We start from the raw sequence: 21,863 nt of genomic DNA, 5'->3' as shown, positions 1-21,863 counted from the left end.
CTGAGTTTTGTTCATTTCACTTAGCATTAAGACTATCAATTTTTTCTGCAAATGACATTATTTCATTCTTTAATTGAATATGATTCTCTAGTTTATACATGTGTGTTTATCTGCTGGGGGCAGATTCCACAGTTTGTCTATGTGCCTCGTTCAGTATTAGACAGGTGTGTCTGGCTGTGGGTCTTAGAGACCACTAAGGATATTTACAGACTTGATGGAGCTGGTTCCCATTTGTTCACTGTGTTGTATCCATTTAGGTGATGAGAACAAGTGAGGAGTAGCTACTGAAGTTTGTCTGAAGAAAGCTTCTCTTTCATCCCTAGATTAAACATTATGGAGATACATGTGAGAATGAAATTAAAGACAGGGGAATTTACTACTTTATGAAGAATAGACAGATATCTCTTTGCTCAATCATAATTTTTAAAACTTTTTATGTAATTGTGGTATGCATCAGTCCAACTCAGAGAAAAGCACTTTAGATTCTTAAATGTAAACATTAATTCATTGTTTGAACAAAATTTTATTGAGTATTTGTGTGCAGCCCATTGTCCACAGTGTTATGGAGTTAGATGTGGCATATTTGTCTTGGAAAACGCATATTCTGGGATTGATAACATTTTGCCCTCACATTTAAATATTGCAAGAATTGGGTGAAATAAGATTCCTTGATAAAATAAAAATCAAGTCGCCGTTATTAAGTTGCCATCACTTGTATCCTGTGAGCAGGGCATGAACAGAAAGTCACTCACACCAGGTTCCCTTGGATGGGCTTCCTTAGTGCTTCACAGAGACCAAGGTTTGGGCTTTGGATGCCGCTGGGGGCTGGCTGGCCGCCCTGCCCAACCCCGCCCTGCCGGCTGCTGGGCGCGTGGCACAGAGGGAGCAGGGCAGCTGAATCCCCATCGCCAGCAGCTACAGCTCCAGGTAGACTCCATAGACTCAGCTCGCACAGGCACAAGCTTTGACGAAGCACTGCTCCAAGTGGTCTGGAACACCGGGTCCTTCCTTAGCCCACAGGTACTGGTGTCTCCGCAGCTCGAGTGCCTGTGGCTTAGGCTGGGTGGCTCCCCAGGCTCACCTGTTTGACAGCCTTGCATTAAATCAAAGAGCAGCATCTGTGCACGCGCCTTCCTCGCTGCTCCAACGGATTAGAACTTGCTTCCTTACTACTCTCTGCAGTCCCATTCAAAGTTAATTCTGGCTTTAAGAAAAAACTGAGTGGGCCCAGTTTCTCCAGCGCTTTCTTCTGCGAGATGGTAAGTGAGGAGCTGGCCTTAGCTAGTCACCCTGTCAGAATCCCGGGAACTCTGGAAGAGTATAAACTGCCCTGAGAATGGATTCTGCCTTGGGAAATGTCTTTGAACTTTCCAATTAATATGGGCCATTTCTGCTGCCCTGCACCCTTTTCCTCTCTTCCCTCCCCTTGCATATTTGCCTCCTCACTCCACCCGTTTTCCCTCACCCCTCACAGACCTCCTTCCCTTCCACCTGTCCATCTAGATTATGCACGTATTTGCAAACACTTAGATTAGAAATGCTCACGAGTGTGAGTGTTTGGGGTTTGTTTTCCTCTCAGGTGTCGATTGCTCAATAGCTTACTTAGCTCTGATTCCAAGAATAACCTCATAAAAAGGGAGACTACAAACATACTTTTAGAATAAAAGAAAATAGCACTTGATAAACTTTTGGCTGAATTTCTCCAGGCAGCGCTGCCCAAGCTGTGCTTGCCTCAGTAGTGTACCCTTTCAACCCTTCAGTCCCTGGCAGCAGGGCCCTAGGGCGACTCCAGTGACTGAATAGTAATAACGTTTGTACTTTTAATTTTTCTCCTCCTCTTCTCCCTCTTTTTCTCCACCCTCTTCCTTTCCCATACTCTCTGATTCTCTACGTTTTGCCCAAGAAAGTCATCAAGGCAGCACCAGTCATGGAGTAGCCCGAAAGTGTTTGTTCAAACCTGGATTCTGCTGTAAGGGATGTTTTTGACTTGATTAAACATTGACACATAAATTAAGAACGGGCTGTTGAACAGCCTAAGCTAGGAAGGAGGCAGATTGCCTACCCCTGCATGGCTGTTTGGAGAGACCACATTTGAGTGGGGCGGGGCAGGAAGGTGTTCACTGAGTCAGAACGCAGTGGAGAAAGGCATGCCAGACAGCTACTAGTAGCACAGCAACTTGGAAAGGTTACTGAGTGTTAACTATGGAGCGAACTAGAACCCACTGCCTTTATTCTCAGCTTTTGACTGTTTACTCGTATTAACTGGATTTGGGGGAAATGTATGTGATCACCTTTATATACATGCACGCATGTACATGTTTATCCATTCTAATGTAAGACATACAGTTGATTCAGGCTCCCGAATTAAGAAGTTCCTTGATATGATGCCATGTAAAACTGTCCACTTAACCCTTTGACGTCTGTGATCTTTGCCTTTCAAGGTTTATAGAATACAATCAAGCTATCTACTACAGAGCAACAAGCATTTCTTATGTTTTTCAATTGTGAAACATAATCCTTTTCTATCAAGATATATATTACTGAGCAACAAGTAGTTCTTATATATTTTTTTCAGTCATGAAATTTAATCCTTTTTACACCAAGCTATCTACTACAGAGCAACAATTAGTTCTTATATTTTTGGATCGTGAAGTCTAGTTCTTTTTACTTAGTTTCCGGGTAGCAGCTTATCAGTTGAGCCAGTCACTACAATAGGATATACTCCTCTGATGTTTATAAACCTGGACTACCCAATACTAGTTATTTGGTGAAAAGCCTCAGGAAAGTAGTGAGTAATTCAAAGAACCCGGTCTTTTTAAATAATTATAATCATACCACTCAACTATGTAGCTGGACCTATAGTTACTGCTTTTATTGTTTATGTGCTTTACCAAATATAATTTCTCCATGTTTCTCCCACTCTCTCCCCCTCCCAATGGCATCATACCATCTCCCACACCCCTATCAAACTGAAATTCACAGAACAGCATTCTGTCTTGCCAAGATCCGTATTTTGTAGGAGGCCAGAGTTATAATTGCCCGTATTCCACAACAACGTCAGAATCTAGTGTTGACGTTTCCAAGGAGACTTGGGTCTCTTTCTGGGCTGCTAGTCTCCTGGACAACGCTGAGCCCCAACAAGCACCACAGACACAGGGTAAGTTCCACGCTTCTGCTTCGCTTGTAGAATGGGTCTTTTCCAGTCCCGTAATTGTAAGCGTTGAGGACTGGGACTCAACAGAGACAGTGATATTACAGACAATTTAAGTAAGCACTAAGACTCCTGTTTTTTTTTTTTTTCCTTCAGTAAAACTAATTGTTCTGTACTCAACTAAGAAAATTGAGAACCTTTCTCTTGTGTGCTAGACAACATGTATTTCCTATATTCCATAATTCTTGGAGATTGCCACCTCATGAGTAACTTTGTGTATGCAGCACAGTTTTATAAACAGCACTCTAGTAGCACATTATTTTTTGGAGTCAAAACATAAGGGAGAATATTTATGTTGTAATTTGGTGTGATTCGTGTGGCCTTGAGAGAAAAATAAAGACTAAGTAACACATTTAATATCATCGTACAAAGTTTGTGCACAGTGCTTCATCCACAAAAATAATCATTCTCCCTTCATATATACACTTCAGCTTTAGAGAGATGTCCAATGTTGGTAGAAAATATAGATAACACATTGGCCTGAAGCTTAATGAATATTCTTACACATATGGCTGGGATTTCTGTATTAATGCTTGGTTTCTGTAAAGTTTTCAGGCACCTCAGAATACTTGTGCATTCATTCTACCCTCAAGGTATTTTAGAGACTGGGAAGAGGGGTATGAAAGAGGCTGAAGCATACACTGAAATGAATGAAACACATGTCATGGAGGTCGCTGCTCAGTTTTGTTGTTTTATTCCAAGCAAAAGAAAGTGAAGAGTGATTCTTCAAGTTTTATTTTTATTTTCTTACTTATCATTCCAACGTATTACTAAATGTTGCAGGTCAAATGTGAGAATGAAGTCAAGGGCTGGGGGAGTTTTTCATTGTTGGGTAGAGCTTGCTGTAAAATTTGAAAAACATTCCTTGATAAAACATTAAAATATACAGACATAGACCTTTGAAATAGATCAGGTATAGTTTAGCATAGAATTCTTCAGAGAAACAAGGAGCCTCTCATTAAGGCAAATTGGGAGTAAAGGGTAGGAATTTGACTTAGCAGTGCAGTGCTTTTCCAGTATGTACAAGGTCATAGTTTAAATGTCCAGCACTAATAAATAAATAAATAGATAAATAAATAAATAAATTAGTGCTGGAAAATGTTAGCATACCAGGACATAAAATTCTGAGCACAGTCTGCTGTTCAGACTTCACAAGTAAGACAAGTGAGAGGAAAATGCAGCATCAAAATATAGGATCTTATTATGGAGCCAAGCATACTGCTATCAAGTGTTAAACATAAAAAAATAACACTAGAAAGGGCTAGTGCAATTGCAATATTGTGCCTATTGGAAAGGCGCAGTCAGTAATTATTTCTATGACGTTCAAATATGGAAGAGGCAACCTTTATTAACTTATCCAGCAAGAATATATACACACATTTTAGGAACCGCTCAGCTCCTAAAATATATCTGCCACTTGTAGGCAATGCAAAAATATTTGCTCCCTTTCTTCTGAAATCTTTACAAAGTCTTGTTTCCCTGTGTGAAATAAAAGTAATTAAAGGTTTTAAACTTCAGAAGTAGTTTGTGAGTTTTTATAGAGTAATTCTAAATATGTTCATTCATTGTTTTTACATAGAAGCATCCTGTGACTTAAATTTCCCTGTTCTGGATCCATGTTCATGGGAAGAAGCTCAGCTCTCCTCTCAGCTCTATAGAAATAAGCAGGTACGGATAGGTAGTGAGACCAACCTGGTTCCATAAAGTACACTCTCCCCTGAGGCTCTCTTCATTTCATATTGCTTTTTAGTTTTAAATATTTTCTTTCTTTCTTTCTTTTTTTTTAAATTCACCATGGCTCAGTGTTTGTTGTGACATACAATAGTAATTTTGTGTCCAAAGAGATAAAAGTTAAATGAACAAATTCACAGAAACAAAAGCTCCAAGAAAACCCATGATTGACCTCTGAATTAACCAAATTCTTTCCCCTATCTGTAAAATACTTCTGCAGCCCTTATCTGAGTGCAGCCGCAAAAACCAGAGGATGAGTACAGTAGTGTTTTAAGCAATGACCATGGCTCATCTTTGAGAGGAGGATTGGTGGTAAAAGTTTCCCAAAGATCATTTCTTCCTCTGGGTTTCATGTGTGGTTGTTCTTGATGAACACTTTTATTTATTGGACACACAGGTTTGGGGCAGGGAAAAGCCAGGTCACATCTCCTGTTTTTATTTTCTTAACTGCAAAGAAGGAGTCTGGCCAAGCCTTCTAACCATCCCTCTTATATTTAAACAGTTCCGTGTGGTTCACTTTCCTTCACACTCCCCTGATTCCCTGTGGTTACAGTTCTGAAAGTCATCTGATCTCCTCAAATACTTTGTAATGAATGGAATACACAGTGCACAAAAACTGAACAATCAGGTGGTAGGGAGGGTAGATTTAATGTAAGACTCAGAGGACCAGGGCTCTTTGAAACTATGTTCCTAAAACAAACAAGAATAATCAAATCCAAGAATGTTGGGGAGCAGTGCAATATTATTAGGTTACAAAGCCAATAGAGGGGAGCACCCTTCACTATTGTATGCATCTTGCAGCTCCAGGACACTCTGCTACAGAAAGAGGAAGAACTTGCTAGACTACATGAAGAGAATAATCACCTCAGACAATACCTGAATTCTACTTTGGTTAAATGTCTGGAAGAAAAGGCCAAGGTATGTAATTATCTGTTTTCCAAGTGCAAGGCAGTAACTTGACAGAGCAAATCACTCCGTGACACCCCATGATTAAATACATGAAGTTTATGGAACGGGATGTTTTCATGGGAGTTAATAGGATGGAGATTATCCTTAAGGAAATATATATAACTTCAACAGGATTTTTATATAGCATTTTTTCCAGAAGTTTCTAGTTTCAGATTTTAGCTTAACATCACACAGGGAATTAAGGGCAAAAGTTAATCAGACGGATTGCTAAAACTACAGGGGTTAATAAAGAGTGGAGAATTGGAATAGAAATCAAATGTAAAAAAAGAATATCAGTAGTTCTAATTATGTGTTAGATGTTAGCTAAAGTTCTTTCTTAGGCCTTTGCTTTTGTAATTGGTAAATGGATGAACCAAGGGCTTTGGTAAGAATCTCTCTGGGGCCAATGGAGATGGCTAAGTAAGTAAAGTGCATTATATGCGTCTTTGGAGAAGTGAGTTTGGATCCTGAGGTGTTTATATTAGGCCAGGCACAGCAGCACTCTTCTGTGACCCTAGTAGATCATAGGGAAGCTGAGACCAGTAGATCCCTGCATCCCACTGGCCATCCAGTCTAGGAAGATCAGTGGAAAGTATAGAGGAAGACATGCAGACACTCAACTCAACCTTGGGATGACTACACACACACACACACACACACACACACACACACACACACACACACACACACACATAAACGAGGGAGGAGATATCTCTGAATCTGAAATGCTATGGATATACTTGGGGCCCAGGTGTCTCCACTAGTGATTACAGATATGCAAGCATTCTTTCCATGCACATTTAAGTGAACTGCTTTAACTCAAGGATAACTTTAACTCACCTGTAACCTTTTTGTTCTTTCTTTGATTTTTCACTTTAGTTTGCACTTGCCATCATTCTCATTACTATGTCTAGCATCAGTTTTATCTTCTTTCTAGACAAATTGACATTATTTATTCTAGATTTGATGCTGCCTTCTACTTTTGAGTTCAGAGAGAGTCATTAAATTTGACTCCATTGTAACCCAGTTAGCTTTAACTAAAACAAACACATCCTTATAGTAATTATTCTGGGATCCTAATGTCAGATATCAATTCATAAAAGATCCTTAAGTGATTTTAATTGGGAATTTTTAATTCTTTTGATATCAGTTTTCTAAATTTAGAATAATGTAACACATGACATGGGAGTGTTTTGAAAGTTAGTATGATAAAAAGTAGGAGATGTTGACTAGTTGAAATCATAGGTTCTGTCTAGATTCAGATACATAAGATTTAAAACTAAACAAAGAAGTATTCAGCTGATCACTAATATGTATGTGTCTTTATTATTTTAAGAGAATCTGTTTTCCATGAGGAAACATACAAGCAATAGTTTATAAATTATAATCCTACTGTATTTACTTATAAATAAGTTTAATAAGTGACAACTGTTATTGACATCAACGTTTATTTTTTAGTTGAAATCTTATAGATTTCATCTGCTTCCTTCAATTTTTAAAAACGGAATAAAGAATGTGAAACGAAGTGATAACATTAAGGATGTTTACTCAACAAACAGTAGCTAAGTGACTGGGTTTACTTGTGTGGGAATACTCAGACAGATAGCTTTTTTTTTTTGTATGCAAATGGGCAAAGAGAAAATATCCAAAAGAAATAAAATTTTCAGATATTGCTTTTTCAGAAATTGCTGTCATCAGATGATTTTTCTAAAGTATGTGGAAAACTCAGAAAAGAGAAGAGGAAACCCAAAGAACACAGACACTCTGCTGCAGAGATACCCCAGTCCAAAACTGCCAAGAGAAACCTTTCCACAGAATTTTCTAACTGTCAGGAACAAGCTGGGCCCTGTGTGGACCCCTGGGTTCTTCAAACCCTTGGGTTGAAGGACCTCAACACCATTGATGATACCCAACCAGCTAACTACAGTGCCATTACCTCTCATTCCAGAACAGTCCCCAATACATCCTCCCAGTTTCTACATGATACAATTGACTATGAGATTGTTCCTAGAGACCAACTCCTTGACTATGGAGGGAACAGAACACATGCCTCCCATGTCACCACCATCCACCAGCAAGACTGTCACTGTTTTCCTAGGCTTTGTAATCCTCCGGTAGGGGTGCAAACTCTTCCTTACCCCAGTGCAGACGTGTCACCCAACAAGAAAGAGGTGGCCTTTTCTACATCTCTGAGTCCTCACTGCAATGTGAAAACACATTCTTTCCATCAGGGACAAGCTTTTGTGCGTCGAGATGAGGAGGGAGGCTGGAAATTTACCTGGGTCCCTAAGGAGCCTTAGTGACAGCTCCTCTATTACAGAGTACTGCCAGGATGTTTGTTTACAAAGACCCCTTCCACATGAACCATCCAGAACACAGCAGCTTTTGCCTGCCACTGCCAGTGTCCCTTTAGTTACATACTTAAAGCTATAGGATATGGTTGTCAAGAAACCATACTAGTGGATATCTGCTCTTCTTTTACTCATATTTGACTTGTTTACATGTCCATACCTGCAGTTGGCTTTCTCTCTTTGTCTGATGCCTGGAAATGTATTTTCTAATCACATATATTTTTCAAGGCCACAATGTACTTTTCCAATTATGGCCAGATTAACAGCATATCATTTTTGGTTAAAAGGTCTAAATGTTGTTTCTATTACTCCTCTGCTTGTCTTTATTACTCTTGGCATGAGCCCTATTTTTGTCTCACATACTTGCTACTGAATGTTCACAGATGGGGGGCAGCCCATCAGCACTACTGAAGACACAGTATCAATGTGAGCAACATTATGTCCAGGGAAGATCAAATAATTGAGTGTCACCATGATGCTATTGTCAAAGTGTCTTTTTAACCATGCTAACCTCACTGAAAAGCAATACTAATGAAAAATTATAGCAGTCAAAGAATTACTGCTATGTTAAAGTGCTATGAGGTATAATTATTTCTTTTGGCATCTGGCATTGTTAAGTTTGAGCAGTATGGTTCAAACTTTTTTGATTTAAAATTAAAAAGGAGAGGGAGAGAAAGATTTCCTAAGCTACACAGACCCTGACAACTCTGTCACTAAAAGAGTAGTTTAGCTTTCTTTTGCTGTTGCTTTATTCTTGTGCATCCTTCATTCAGTGGTTCCCTCAAAATATTTATAGGATACTTCAATTCTACATTGGACAAGGCACTGTGACATATGTCCTGAGCACTAGACTCCTACAGAGGTTAACCTATTTGAAGGTTTAGTTTTCCTGACTCTAGAATATAGAAATTAGACTAGATCATCACTAACATTCTGAGGAGAGTGTGGGTTCCATCAGCTTTAATCCAAGATGTCATCCCAGCCTATCCTTCCCTTTAATTTTGATAAGCAATGCAGATATTATATAGGGCGCACCTTACAAGGAAAATAACCATAAGCAATATATACTTAGCCTCACAAATTCTGTTCTGATTATAACATTCTTCAGTGTGAGCCAGTTTTGTATCGGGGAACCATTTGCATCTACCAGTAGAGACATACTATTTTTCAAACTGTGCATGGCCCCAGTGCAAACACTAACATTAAGGATTCGTACCTCTCGAGATTAAAGAAATGTTCACACAAGTTTTTGTCTTTTTCACTGTGTTCTTCCCATAATTAAGAATGTATCATGGATGTATACCTGTTTGCATAATACCCACTGCTATTTCTCTCTCTCCCATTCTGTCTCAGTCACTCACTTCACGGAATCTGTGTCTGAAATGTGTACCATCTAGAAGTATAGAATCCTATGTAACAAAGATGTTCTTTTGTTTTTTGTTCTCTGATTTTTTGATCATCATATCAAATAATCTATGCTATCATCTTTATTGCTAGTCAGTTTTACTTATTATTCATGAAGGGCCTAATAGTATTTGCTAGAATGTTTTCCAAACTTATGGAGCAATAGAAATTTTAACAGCTTTCTGTTCAGAGAAATGCCTCTTTCTAGTATCCATGTGTCTGGTGGGTGACATCAATCTCATTTTAGAATAGCAAATGGAACATTAGAATTGATTGTATGTTACTCCACTAGGAATCGAGTAAACAACACAATTATTTTGAAAGTCGAATAAACAGAAAGCCAGAATTAGATAGCAGGTATTTATGTTGCACTGTTTAAGTGTTGGATCATGGGATGCATGCCATGAAGAAATGCCCATGTTCAGCACAGTGCATTTGGTGCACAAAGAACAGCCACATACATATCACAGCTTTTGACATTGTTTCAAAGCAACTTGGTCTCAGCCTGGTTTATAGAAATTACATTCCATTTATCACTCATTTGGACTTGTATTATGAAAGGCAGTGTCTGAGGAATTATATATTTTTACAATCATACCTTGAAATTGCTGATCTATTTTGAGTTATATGTGGAATATTATTTTGTTGATGTTTAGTAAGAGTTTGAAATTTTATTATTTGAGTGCATGCTCTGACTTTTATGGGTTCAACTTTTCTCTGCAGTGAATCAGTTAATATTTTACAAGATAAAGTGATGAACAAAATCTCTGTCCTTTTTTGAGTGTGATGAGCACTTTCATTTGGTGCAAATAGTTTGCAACAATAGATATTTCTCCCACTGGGTTGTGACTATATTCCTCATTATTTGCACTAATTTTGTAATTTGTTTAAAGCTGGATTAATATCATTGGCATTTAAGGTTACTGGCTGTTACCATTTTTAGGTATATAAATGAGGCTTTTGAATTATCTGTGGCCTGAGGGATCAAATGCCTTACAGATATAACTGTCCTTGAATCCAACCTTATATGAGAATTTGAATCTAATGTCGATTATTAATTATATTTCAAATTTCTCTCTCTTTAATAATGATATATTAACTATTTGAAAATTTTATGCAATATATTTAATCATATTCACTGACGTCCCCAACTCCTTCTAGAGTCATCCTACAACCCTCAACTCTTGACCCACCTAACTTCCTTGTTTTGGGTTATTTATGAATAAACCTAATAGGTGTAGTTATTAAACTACAAATATATGTCATAGCTTTGTTTTAAGATATGTTTTATGCCCACATTTGTTAGATGAACATAAGCATTTAGTTTTAATTCTTACACAGAATATCTGCAAATGTCAAGCACAATTTACCACTTGTATTTTTAAATCCTATGATTTATTTGTGATTGGAACTCTTTCTAAAGATATAAATAAATTTTGTAATGAATCTCTGACTAATAAATGACAAAATTTATTTTATTGTCATTTGAATCTCATTTTAGAAATAATTTTCAGTGAATGGAGTGATGTACTAAGGGGTTTTGTACCTATTTCTGCTGTAAATTTTACATCATAAGATATTTTTTCATTTCAAATTCAGTTTTTAAAAATTATAATTGTTAACAATGGGGCAACTGTTCAACAGATATTACCCATGACAGGTTCTAGTGAGGATATGAAGATGCAATGTGTTTTTGAAACTAAAATATCTGTAAATGAGAGGCAAAACCTGAGCATCTTTGATTGAAGCAAGGGAACTGGTTCTGGAGAGGACAGAACACTCTCTTCCAGGGTGGAGTTCACGCATGGTCACAGGAATTTGGTTTGGGATCTCAAGAGAGGTTCTGATTATGAACAGAATTTTATGTGGCGTTAAAGGAAGAGTTTTACACAAACTCAACAGAAAGTAGAGTGCATTGAGGTCTGTGAACTTAAAAGGCAAGCTGATCTTCTCTCTCTTCTCACAAACATTTGCCCCAAATGAGGGAAGCAAGACAGTGTTGGTGACACCAAGGGAAATCAGCTGAGCAGTTTCCCCCAGTCTGTGATCTATTCTAGATCACAATTGACAAGGAGGCTGTTTGTATCTACAGAGAATACATACAGATCCTTTCAGATTCTTTCTCAGTGTCAGGGTTTGGGTTTGTGCAGTGCCATCTGACCTTTTTTTTTTTTTTTTTTTTTTTTTTTTGTCTTGGAGAAAATTTTGAATCTTTTTCTAAATGATACATAAATATGGTGAATGCAGTTAGTGAAGGTGTGTAAAAACATGACATTTGTGGGTAAATAGGTGGAACTAAAAAATATAATATTGAATGTAGTAATCTCTAAACCCCCCCAAAAAACAAAAACAAAAACCAAAAATAAATACTGCATGTTCTCTTCCATCATTTAGCTCCTAGGTCCAAATTTTGGATCTGAGTTTATAACCTAGAGTAACTATAGACATCAGGAAAGAAATGGTGCGAGGCTGGAGTGCTTGCTAGCTTGCTATGGAAGCAATAGGACACACATTATGTGGAGGAGGAAGTGGGAAAACAGTGAGGGCTTGGCAGCACTAAGCAGACCAAGCATGTCATATTCATATACCCATGTATTTATGTAGATCTGTGTAATAATAAAGACAAAGGGCATACACTGGAGAGAGGTCAGGGGTCACAGGTACATGCAAGGAGTGAGAGTGAAGAAACGCAAGGGGAAAACTTATATAAATAAATAAATATGTGTATGTGAAAAATGAGAAAACTTAGGCCCAGTTTTCTGGGCACTGCATGAGAACTAATTGAGGCCCAAGAAGATGTCTTTTGTGCTATAACACATATTAAGCATTCTGTAGAAGCCAAATGAGTGCATGGCACTATGGTTGCTGAACAGTACACCAGGCCTTTTTAATACAGAGGCACTGGGGTTAATCCTTCATCTTAGTGTTGCCACCGCTCTCTTTAGAGACTCAAAAATCTCACCATGTACAGCAAAGACCTAATTCACCCTCTACCATTTTTAAAGAGAACTGTAAAAACTAACCCATTTCACAAATTTAGAATGAGGAGGGAATGGTGGCAAAGCATCAGGAAGTGAATTATCATGGAATGTACTAATAGGCCTCTTCAATAAAGAGACAGGTATTAAAAAGAAAATTAATTTATTTCCTCAATACTTCTGCTCATATTAAAACCTAAAGTAGAACTGTACAAACATTTCACAAAAAAAGTCTATTAAATGACGGGGAAGCGGTCCACTAAGTGGATAAAGTGTTTGTGAACTAAGTACAGTAACTAAAGTTCAGATCCCCAGGATCCATTTAAGACAGAGTGAGTGAGTGGGTCAACTAGCTAGAGTAAAGGGGATGTGCAGGAAGGGATCCTCCCCCAGCAAATATAGTGGACAATGATTGACAAAAACACTTCATATCATCTGGGCTTCTACATTTACATATATACATGTCTGTTCGATACATGTAAATATATACGCATATATGGTACAACATACATGAACATGAAATGTTTTCAGGAAAGACTTCATATTTGTTGAGGTATTGGCTTTATTCTCTTTTGTGTGAACCACTTTAGATAATCCTGGAGGGCTAGGAAGATAATGGCTAAAGACACTTACAATGTGGAACTCATTCCTTCTAACACCCTGGGAGTTTTCTGCTTGCTGTCTTTGGAGATGTGGATTAAATACTCCCCTTTCAGGTACACAACAGATGTAGTTGTTATTGTCATCATCTTTATGCCAGATTGATGATTTGAAAAAGTCACAGTAAGAGTGTTTCAAGGTAATTCCCAATTTCAATAGAGTCCTTAAACTTATGTCCCACTGGGTGGAGACCTCATCATCTCAAGAACCTCTAGAGAGAATGGTCCCTGGGGATCTTCCATTGCAGTGGATCTGACAGCAGGAACAGATCTTTAATGAGGATGCTTCAAAGTAAAAATCCTCCTTCCAATCAGGCAAAAGGCCAAAACACACCCTCCTTTCTTGTTGACCTCTTGGGATTGACCACATTACATAGGTTTCAGAAACATCTTTCTAGCAAGGTGTGACTAGTAGAGCCTGGTTCCAGGTGAAATCTGGAAGTGGATGGCACCTGTGCAGGTATTCCCCTGGGCCCACCTGCCTGGAGAACTGTGTGAACGCCAACACCACAACCTCCATTGGGAGTTAGAACACCATCTTGCCAGAGACTGCCTTTTCTCCTCTGGAGTGTAAGGACCAGGACTAGCCCTGCTTGGCCCCTTTCCTATGCTTACTAAACATTTTTATTATCATTTAACCAATAGACTTTTGAAATAATAGAGGCTGAATCAGGTTTGTTATGAGTCATCTCCTTAGTAACAATGAAGACAAAGTGGCATAGGGTTCTAAATTAGCTCAGTAAAGACTTGAAGAAGCACTCATTTCTCTTTCAGAGCCTCTGAACACAGACTTCTGAAACAGCTTAATTTCTGCAGCAATTCCCAGGATATGTTTATATCAGCAAATCAAAACACAACATGCTCAGCTATCCCTTCCTTTCACAGCCATGGTACTTTAAACAGAGAAAGGATATTGTAATTACATATATGTGGCTCCTCCGCTCTCTCACAGTGTGGCCTTAAAAATGAACTCCCCTTCTCAATGTCAGGGTTTTGGCCTGAAAGTGGCATTACATTTTTAAGGATTATGTACACTTTCAGATTCTACATTTATTCTTAACCATCACATGGAGTTAAAGATATTCCTTTATATCCTAAAAAGAAAAGCCTTCTTACACTCTTAAACACATCATGTGTGTAACACATGTTTATACTTATTAATCAATTCCCTATATGCTCATTTCTAAATATAACGTTGTCTTATAGGGACTATGGTATGTGTCTTATACATTGTTGCAGTGGAAAACCAGGAGAGGGTTTGCTGAAAGGCTGGTAATATGGACATTCAGGGCATGCAAAGTTTGATGACAAGGAGCATAGGCACAGGTCAGAAGAACAAAAGCAGACAAACAGGATGAGGTATAAGACTACTCAGGAATGGGAACCAGCATAGTTGGTTGCACAGGTTCTTTTTATATAAGGATGTATAACATCCCTAGAATGCAGTGTAAGTTTTTCTGAAAATGGAATTTCTGTCTATAATTGAAAGCTAATAACCTGCAATGAATCTAAAAGAGCAAGGTGATGATTAAGATGAGTTGTTTGGATTATTACATACAGAACACTTCTCTTCATGTCTGTCTACACTGGCCTTAGGACAATGACTAGGAGTCTAACTTTTACCTGTTTTCTTTCAAAATACACTGAACTTCTTAAGATTAAATCAAATATCCCTCAGGAAAAACACTGAGATGGTTTTCAAATCCCTTAGTTTAGTGTTTTAATATTTACTACTTTGAAAAACTTACACGTGCTGAGCATGCAGCATGAACACTAAGAAGAGTGTATGATAGTCACCATCATCTGTCTGAGAAGAAAGTACTGTAAACCAGGATATACATCTACAGTATGTGATAACACCCACTAATTGGGAGTTTTGGCCACACAGAGAATTTCTCCAGCCAGTGATGTAATCTATCCAGAGAAAAGCAGCTACAGACAGTAATTGGTAATTTGGGTTTGCTGTGTTCTTATGTATTGAAATAATACCCAGAAAATTTCTAGTGGGTAGGGAAAACCACATCTGCTCATTTGGAAGTTTAAGTCAGTAAAATTACTACAATAAGCAGAAGTAATAATTTTATGTGTATTGGTGTTTTGCCTGCATGTGTGTCTGTGTAAGGGTGTTGGGGAACAAGAGTTACAAACAATTGTGAGCAGCCATGTGGGTGCTGGAAACTGAACCCTGGTTATCTGGAAGAGCAGTAAGTTCTCTTAACCAATGAGCCATCTCTCAATCACCCATCAATTGTGAATTTTGAGTTATGAGTGATGAACCTTTATAAATGATCCATATCAATTTCTAATTATGAGTATAATGCAAGTTCACTTTATTAATGAATCATATTTTATGGAATAACTTAAAAATGGGAATCTTAATAGGCAGTGACTTCCCTTATTAAGTATATTCAGACTTATATGGCATGTATGAAAGTTACAGAGTAGTTGCTGCACCTTTACCCTTTGTTACTAATGTCTTGCCCTTTGTCACACAAAGCCTATTGTTTTTCTTCTAGCAAAATATTAAGACTTTCATAAAATTTTCCTCTGAAAGGCTGAAGAAACTCATAGAAATTGCTTAACAAGGGGGAGCTCATGAACTCCAGTCTGATATCTGGGAAACTAGCATAAGACCAACCCAGATTTCCTGAATGTGGTATTAGTTGGGAGGACTGAGCAGTCTATGGAGCCTCTGGTAGTGAATCAATATTTATTCCTAGTATACAAATGGACTTTGGGAGCCCATCCCACATAGAGGGATACCCCTCAGCCTAGACACATGGGGCAGGGCCTTGCTCCAAATGATATGACGGTCTTTGAAGACTCCCCATGAAAGGCCTCACCCTCCCTGAGGAGCAAAAAGGGGATGGGAAGGGGGTTTGTGGGGGAAACAGGAAGGTAAGGGAACTGGAATTGACACACAAATCTGAGAAATGTTGATTAAATAATCTTCTAGTATTAGTCTTAAAACAATTCTATAATGTGTCTTTCACTGTATTTATATGAATTGACAAACTTTGTACACTCAATTTTGCATACACATAAACAAATTAGATAGCATTATGATACTAAAACAATGGAAAACTAATGGTTGTATCATGTATGAAAGTAGTAATTTATATGTCAACAAATCATATAAAAGCAACTGAACAAAAATAAAATATCTAGAGATCAGTAGAAAAGAGCTAGAGCGAAAGCAGGGCCTCTGCTAAAGAAAGAGGACTCAGCTGGAGAGTTCCAGTTTCCAGTGAGATCTCACTATCCTGCAAAAACTTCCCAAGTTTCAGCTCAGCCTTTGTCCTCTTCCACCAGCCATTGGCTAGAGGTGAGTCTGGGCCCAATCAGGGCAGCCTCTGCCCTACAACCTACACCCCCCCCCAAACTCGCTGGGTTGGCCCCTGATCCCACTGTGTGCTGTCCCCATTGAGAACACCCTAGGAGATCTGATACACCCCCACCCATCCACACTGCAAGCCTGCCCCCCCATCCTGTGCCCAACCCCTGCCCACAGTCCTGCTGCTCTGGTTGAGTACTGGGAAAGAGGGTGGAGCCAAAAGTCCACCCTACATCAGAGACTTCTCAGAGCAACTCTGAACAAAGGAGACCTGCCTATCCAACAAGGACCACCCCTAATTTCCAACTGCTTGATCTCTGACCCCACCTCCAGTCCTCTGCTGGAGTCTCAGGTCCCTGCCAGAGATCAGCCTATCTCTGCCCATCCACTCTGAGCTCCCTCCAGCAAGACACTTGACCTCTGTCTAGAGAGCAGTAGAAAAGAGCTAGAGCAAAAGCAGGGCCTCTGCTAAAGAAAGAGGCCTCAGATAGACAGTCCCAGTTTCCAGTGAGATCAGATTATCCTGCAGAAACTTCCCAAGTTTCAGCTCAGCCTTTGACCTCTTCTGCCAGCCATTGGCTAGAGCCATTGGCTAGTGGCATCTTCTCCTGGATCCTCAGCCCTGACCTCATCCCTGGACCCCTGTCTGCAGAGAGACCTCCTATAGAACTTGGACCACCCAGAGCTAGAGATATTGAATCTCTGACCCACATAAGCCCACCTGGAAGTACCATAGAGAGAGGGGGAGATCCCACCAACACCTACTGGAAGAAGCTATGGGAAGACGGCAATACAAGAAAACACCTAACAACAGAAAGACAAGCATGACACCACCAGAATCTAGGGAATCTACACCAACTAGAACGGAACACAACAACAAAGCAGAGGAAGCAGAAGGGAATGGCTTAAAAATTACCGTCAGAAAAATGATAGAGGCCCTCAAAGAAGATGTGAGAAAATCCCTTAAAGAAATGGAGGATAAAACAAACAAAAAAGTGGAAGAAATGAACAAATTCCTTAAGGAAAGCAAAGAAAGTACAGACAGCCAAGAAAAAACAATTAAGCAGGTGAAGAAAACGGTTCAAGACTTGAAAACTGAAATAGAGAAAATAAAGGCAACACAAACCAAAGAAATCCTGGAAATAGAAAAACTGGGCAAAAGATCGGGAACTACAGACGCAAGCATAACCAACAGAATTCAAGAGATGGAAGAGAGAATCTCAGGCACAGAAGATAAACTCTCCAAATCTGAAGAAGGACATGCTCATAAAAGTACAAGAAGCATACTGAACCCCAAATAGGCTGGACCAAAGAAAAAAGACCTTTTGACATATAAAAATCAAAACACCTAGCATACAGAATAAAGAAAGAATATTAAGAGCAGTGAAGGAAAAAGGACAGATAACATATAAAGGCAGACCCATCAAAATTACACCTGACTTCTCCATGGAAACCCTCAAGGCCAGAAGGTCCTGGATAGATGTTCTAAAAGTATTAAGAGAACACAGATGCCAGCCTAGGCTACTATATCCAGCAAAACTCTCAATCACTATAGATGGAGACAGCAAGATATTTAATGACAAAACCAGATTTTCACAATACATATCTATAAATCCAGCCCTACAGAAAGTTTTAGAAGGAAAACTCCAACACAAGGAAGTTAACTATGCCCACAAAAATGTAGGCAACAGATAATCCAACTACACCAGAAACCAAGGGTAAAGCAGAACTAATATATTCACAATACCACTGCCAACAACAAACCTAAATCAAACAAGAATAAACAATCAATGGTCCTTACTCACCCTCAACATTAATGGTCTTATCTCACCTATAAAAAGACACAGGCTAACAGAATGGATATGAAGACAGAAAGCGTTATTCTGCTGCATACATGAAACATACCTAAGCTTCAAAGATAGACATTACCTCAGGGTAAAGGGTTTGGGAAAGATTCCAAAATGGAACCAAGAAGCAAGCAGGCTATCCTAATATCTAACAAGTTAGAATTCAAACCAAAATTAATCAAAAGAGATGAAAGCAGTCATTTCGTATTCATCGCAGGAGAAATCCATCAACACAAAGTCTCAGTTCTGAACATCTATGCCCCTAATACAAAGGCACCCACATTCGTAAAAGAAACACTACTAAAACTCAAAGCTCATATAAAACCTCACACATTTATAGTGGGAGACTTCAATACTCCACTCTCAACACTAGACAGGACCACAAATCAGAAACTCAACAAAGAAATGAAAGAACTAACAAAAGTTATGTCTCAACTGGGGTTAACAGACATCTATAAAACTTTCTATCCAAAGACAAAAGAATATAACTTCTACCCTAACCCACATGGAACCTTCTCTAAAATCAACCACATACGAGATGGAATAACAAACCTCAACAGATACAAGAGACTAAGAATAGTCCCCTGTATCTTATCAGACCACCATGCTTTAAAATTGGAATTCAACAACAACACAAATAGCAGAAAACCTGCCAAGTTATGGAAATTGAACAATGTGCATTAGCACCACACCTGGGTAAAAGAAGAAATAAAGAAAGAAATTAAGGACTTTCTAATTTTCAACGAGAATGAGGAAACAACATAACCGAACTTATGGGACACCTTGAAAGCAGTGCTACAAGGGAAGTTCATTGCATAAGTGCCCATATGAAGAAAACAGAGGATAGTCACATAAGAGAATTAACAGTGCAACTGAAACAGAGAGAAGCAAACTCACCCCATCGGAGTAGACACGAGGAAACAATCAACTTGAGGGCTGAAATCAACAAAATAGAAAACAATACAAAAAAATCAATGCAATAAAGAGTTGGTTTTTTGAGACAATCAACAAGATAGAAAAACCTTTATCCAAATTAATGAAAAAGCAGAGACAGAACATGCAAATTAACAAAATCAGAAAGGAAAGGGGGAACATAACAACGGACACAGAGGAAATCCAGACAATAATCAGGTCATACTTTGAAAATCTGTATTCCACAAAAATTGAAAATTCAAAGGAAATGGAAAAATTTCTGGATAACTATCACTTACCAAAATTAAATCAAGACAGACAATCAACTTAAATAGACCTATAACACACAATGAAATAGAAGCAGTCATCTAAAGCCTTCCAAGCAAAAAAAAAAAAAATGTCTACCAGACATTCAAGGAAGAACTAATACCAGTACTCCTCAAACTGTACCACAAAAAAGAAACAGAAGGTTCATTACCAAACTCTTTTTATGAGGCCACAATAACCTTGGTACCCATGCCTCACAAAGACACAACTAAGAAAGAAAACTACAGACCAATATCCCTGATGAACATCGATGCAAAAATTCTCAATTAAATACTGGCAAACCAAATTCAAGAATACATCACAGAAATCATCCACCATGACCAAGTAGGTTTTATCGCTGGAATGCAGGAATGGTTTAACATATGAAAATCTATCAACGTGATCCAACATATAAACAAACTGAAAAAGAAAAACCATATGACCATTTCCCTAGATGCTGAAAAAACCTTCGACAAAATTCAACAACCTTTCATGATAAAGGTCTTGGAGAGGTCAGGGATAACAGGAACATACCTAAACATAATAAGAGCAATATACAGCAAACCAACAGCCAACATCAAACTGAATGGATAGAAATTTAAGGCGATGCCTCTAAAATCAGTAACAAGACAAGGCTGCCCTCTCTCTCAATATTTCTTCAATATCGTACTAGAAGTTCTAGCTAATGCTATAAGACAACAAAAGGAGATCAAGAGGATCCAAATTAGAAAGGAAGAAGTCAAACTGTCTCTATTTGCAGATGATATGGTAGTTTACATAAGCGACTCAATAAACTCTACCAGGGAACTCCTACAGCTGATAAACACCTTCAGCAAACGAGCAGGATACAAGATAAACTCAAAAAAATAGGTACCCCTACTTTTTTCGGACCACAAAGAGTCAGAGAAAGAAATCAGAGAAACATTACCCTTTACAATAGCCACAAACAACATAAAATATCTTTGTGTAACACTTACCAAACAAATAAAAGACCTATATAATAAGAACTTTGTGGCTCTAAAGAAAGAAATTAAAGAAGATACCAGAAAATGGAAAGATCTCCCATGCTTTTGGATACGTAGGATAAACATAGTAAAAATGGCAATCTTGCCAAAAGCAATCTACAGATTCAATGCAATCCCAATTAAAATTCCACCACAATTCTTCACTGACCTTGAAAGGATAATAATCAACTTTATGGAATAACAAAAGACCCAGGACAGCCAAAACAACCCTATACAATAAAAGAACTTCAGGAGACATCACCATTCCTGATTTTAAGCTCTACTACAGAGCTATAGTTCTGAAAAACAGCCTGGTATTGGCATAAAAATAGACAGGTAGACCAATGGAATTGAGTTGAACTTCCTGATATTAACCCATACACCTATGAACACCCGATATTCGACAAAACAGCTAAAATTATACAATGGGGCATAGAGAGCATGTTCAACAAATGGTGCTGGCACAATTGGATGAGGGTGTGTAGAAGACTGCAGATAGACCCATATCTGCCGCCATTCAAAAAACTCAAGACCAAATGGATCAAAGACCTCAACATCAATCCAGCCACATTGAACCTCTTAGAAGAGAAATTAGGAGGTACCCTTGAACAAATTGGTATAGGAGACTGCTTCCTGAACATAATTCCAGGGGCACAGACACTGAGAGAAACAATTAATAAATGGGACCTCTGTGAACGTAGAAGCTTCTGTAAGGCAAAGGACACAGTGGACAAGACGAAGTGGCAGCCCACAAACTGGGAAAAGATTTTCACCAATCCTATATCCGACAAAGGGCATATCTGCAAAATATACAAAGAACTCAAGAAACTAGTCAACAAAGCACCAAATAACCCTACTAAAAATGGGGTACAGAACTGAAGAAAGAATTCTCAATAGAGGAAATCAAAAAAGCTGAAAGACACATAAGAAAGTGCTCCACATCCTTAGCTATCAGGGAAATGCAAATCAAAACAACTTTGAGATATCATCTTACTCCTGCCAGAATGGCTAAAATTACAAACATCAATGATGACTCATGCTGGAGAGGATGTGGAAAAATGGGAACACTCCTCCACTGCTGGTGGGAGTGCAAACTCATACAGCCATTTTGGAGATCAGTATGGTGTTTCCTCAGGAAAATGGGAATTAGTTTACCACATGACCCAGCAATACCCCTC

The 21,863-nt window shown here is 38.5% G+C and overlaps 1 protein-coding gene across 1 annotated transcript; it reads left to right on the top strand.

Annotated features, from left to right (window-relative positions):
• The first annotated feature begins 732 nt into the window (after positions 1 to 732).
• Gmnc (geminin coiled-coil domain containing) lies at positions 733 to 8,235 on the top strand. The gene is made up of 5 exons (XM_051191600.1): positions 733 to 1,020; positions 2,983 to 3,157; positions 4,791 to 4,879; positions 5,744 to 5,860; positions 7,573 to 8,235. Exons 1-5 carry the CDS (start codon positions 733 to 735, stop codon positions 8,188 to 8,190), a joined length of 1,287 nt encoding a protein of 428 aa, XP_051047557.1. The 3' UTR covers positions 8,191 to 8,235.
• Positions 8,236 to 21,863: the final 13,628 nt, after the last annotated feature.

The sequence above is a fragment of the Phodopus roborovskii genome, unplaced genomic scaffold, assembly GCF_943737965.1.
Source record: "Phodopus roborovskii unplaced genomic scaffold, PHOROB, whole genome shotgun sequence".
In the NCBI taxonomy this organism is placed as follows: Eukaryota; Metazoa; Chordata; class Mammalia; order Rodentia; family Cricetidae; genus Phodopus; species Phodopus roborovskii.
This window is presented reverse-complemented; position numbering and strand designations above follow the sequence as displayed.

What these genes read in the sequence shown, in the direction of transcription:
- Gmnc (XM_051191600.1), top strand. Translation starts at nt 733, where the DNA reads ATGAACAGAAAGTCACTCACACCAGGTTCCCTTGGATGGGCTTCCTTA. An exon ending in AGCTCTATAGAAATAAGCAG is followed by an intron (nt 4,880 to 5,743) that starts GTACGGATAGGT and finishes TGCATCTTGCAG; the next exon opens with CTCCAGGACACTCTGCTACA. An exon ending in GTCTGGAAGAAAAGGCCAAG is followed by an intron (nt 5,861 to 7,572) that starts GTATGTAATTAT and finishes TTGCTTTTTCAG; the next exon opens with AAATTGCTGTCATCAGATGA.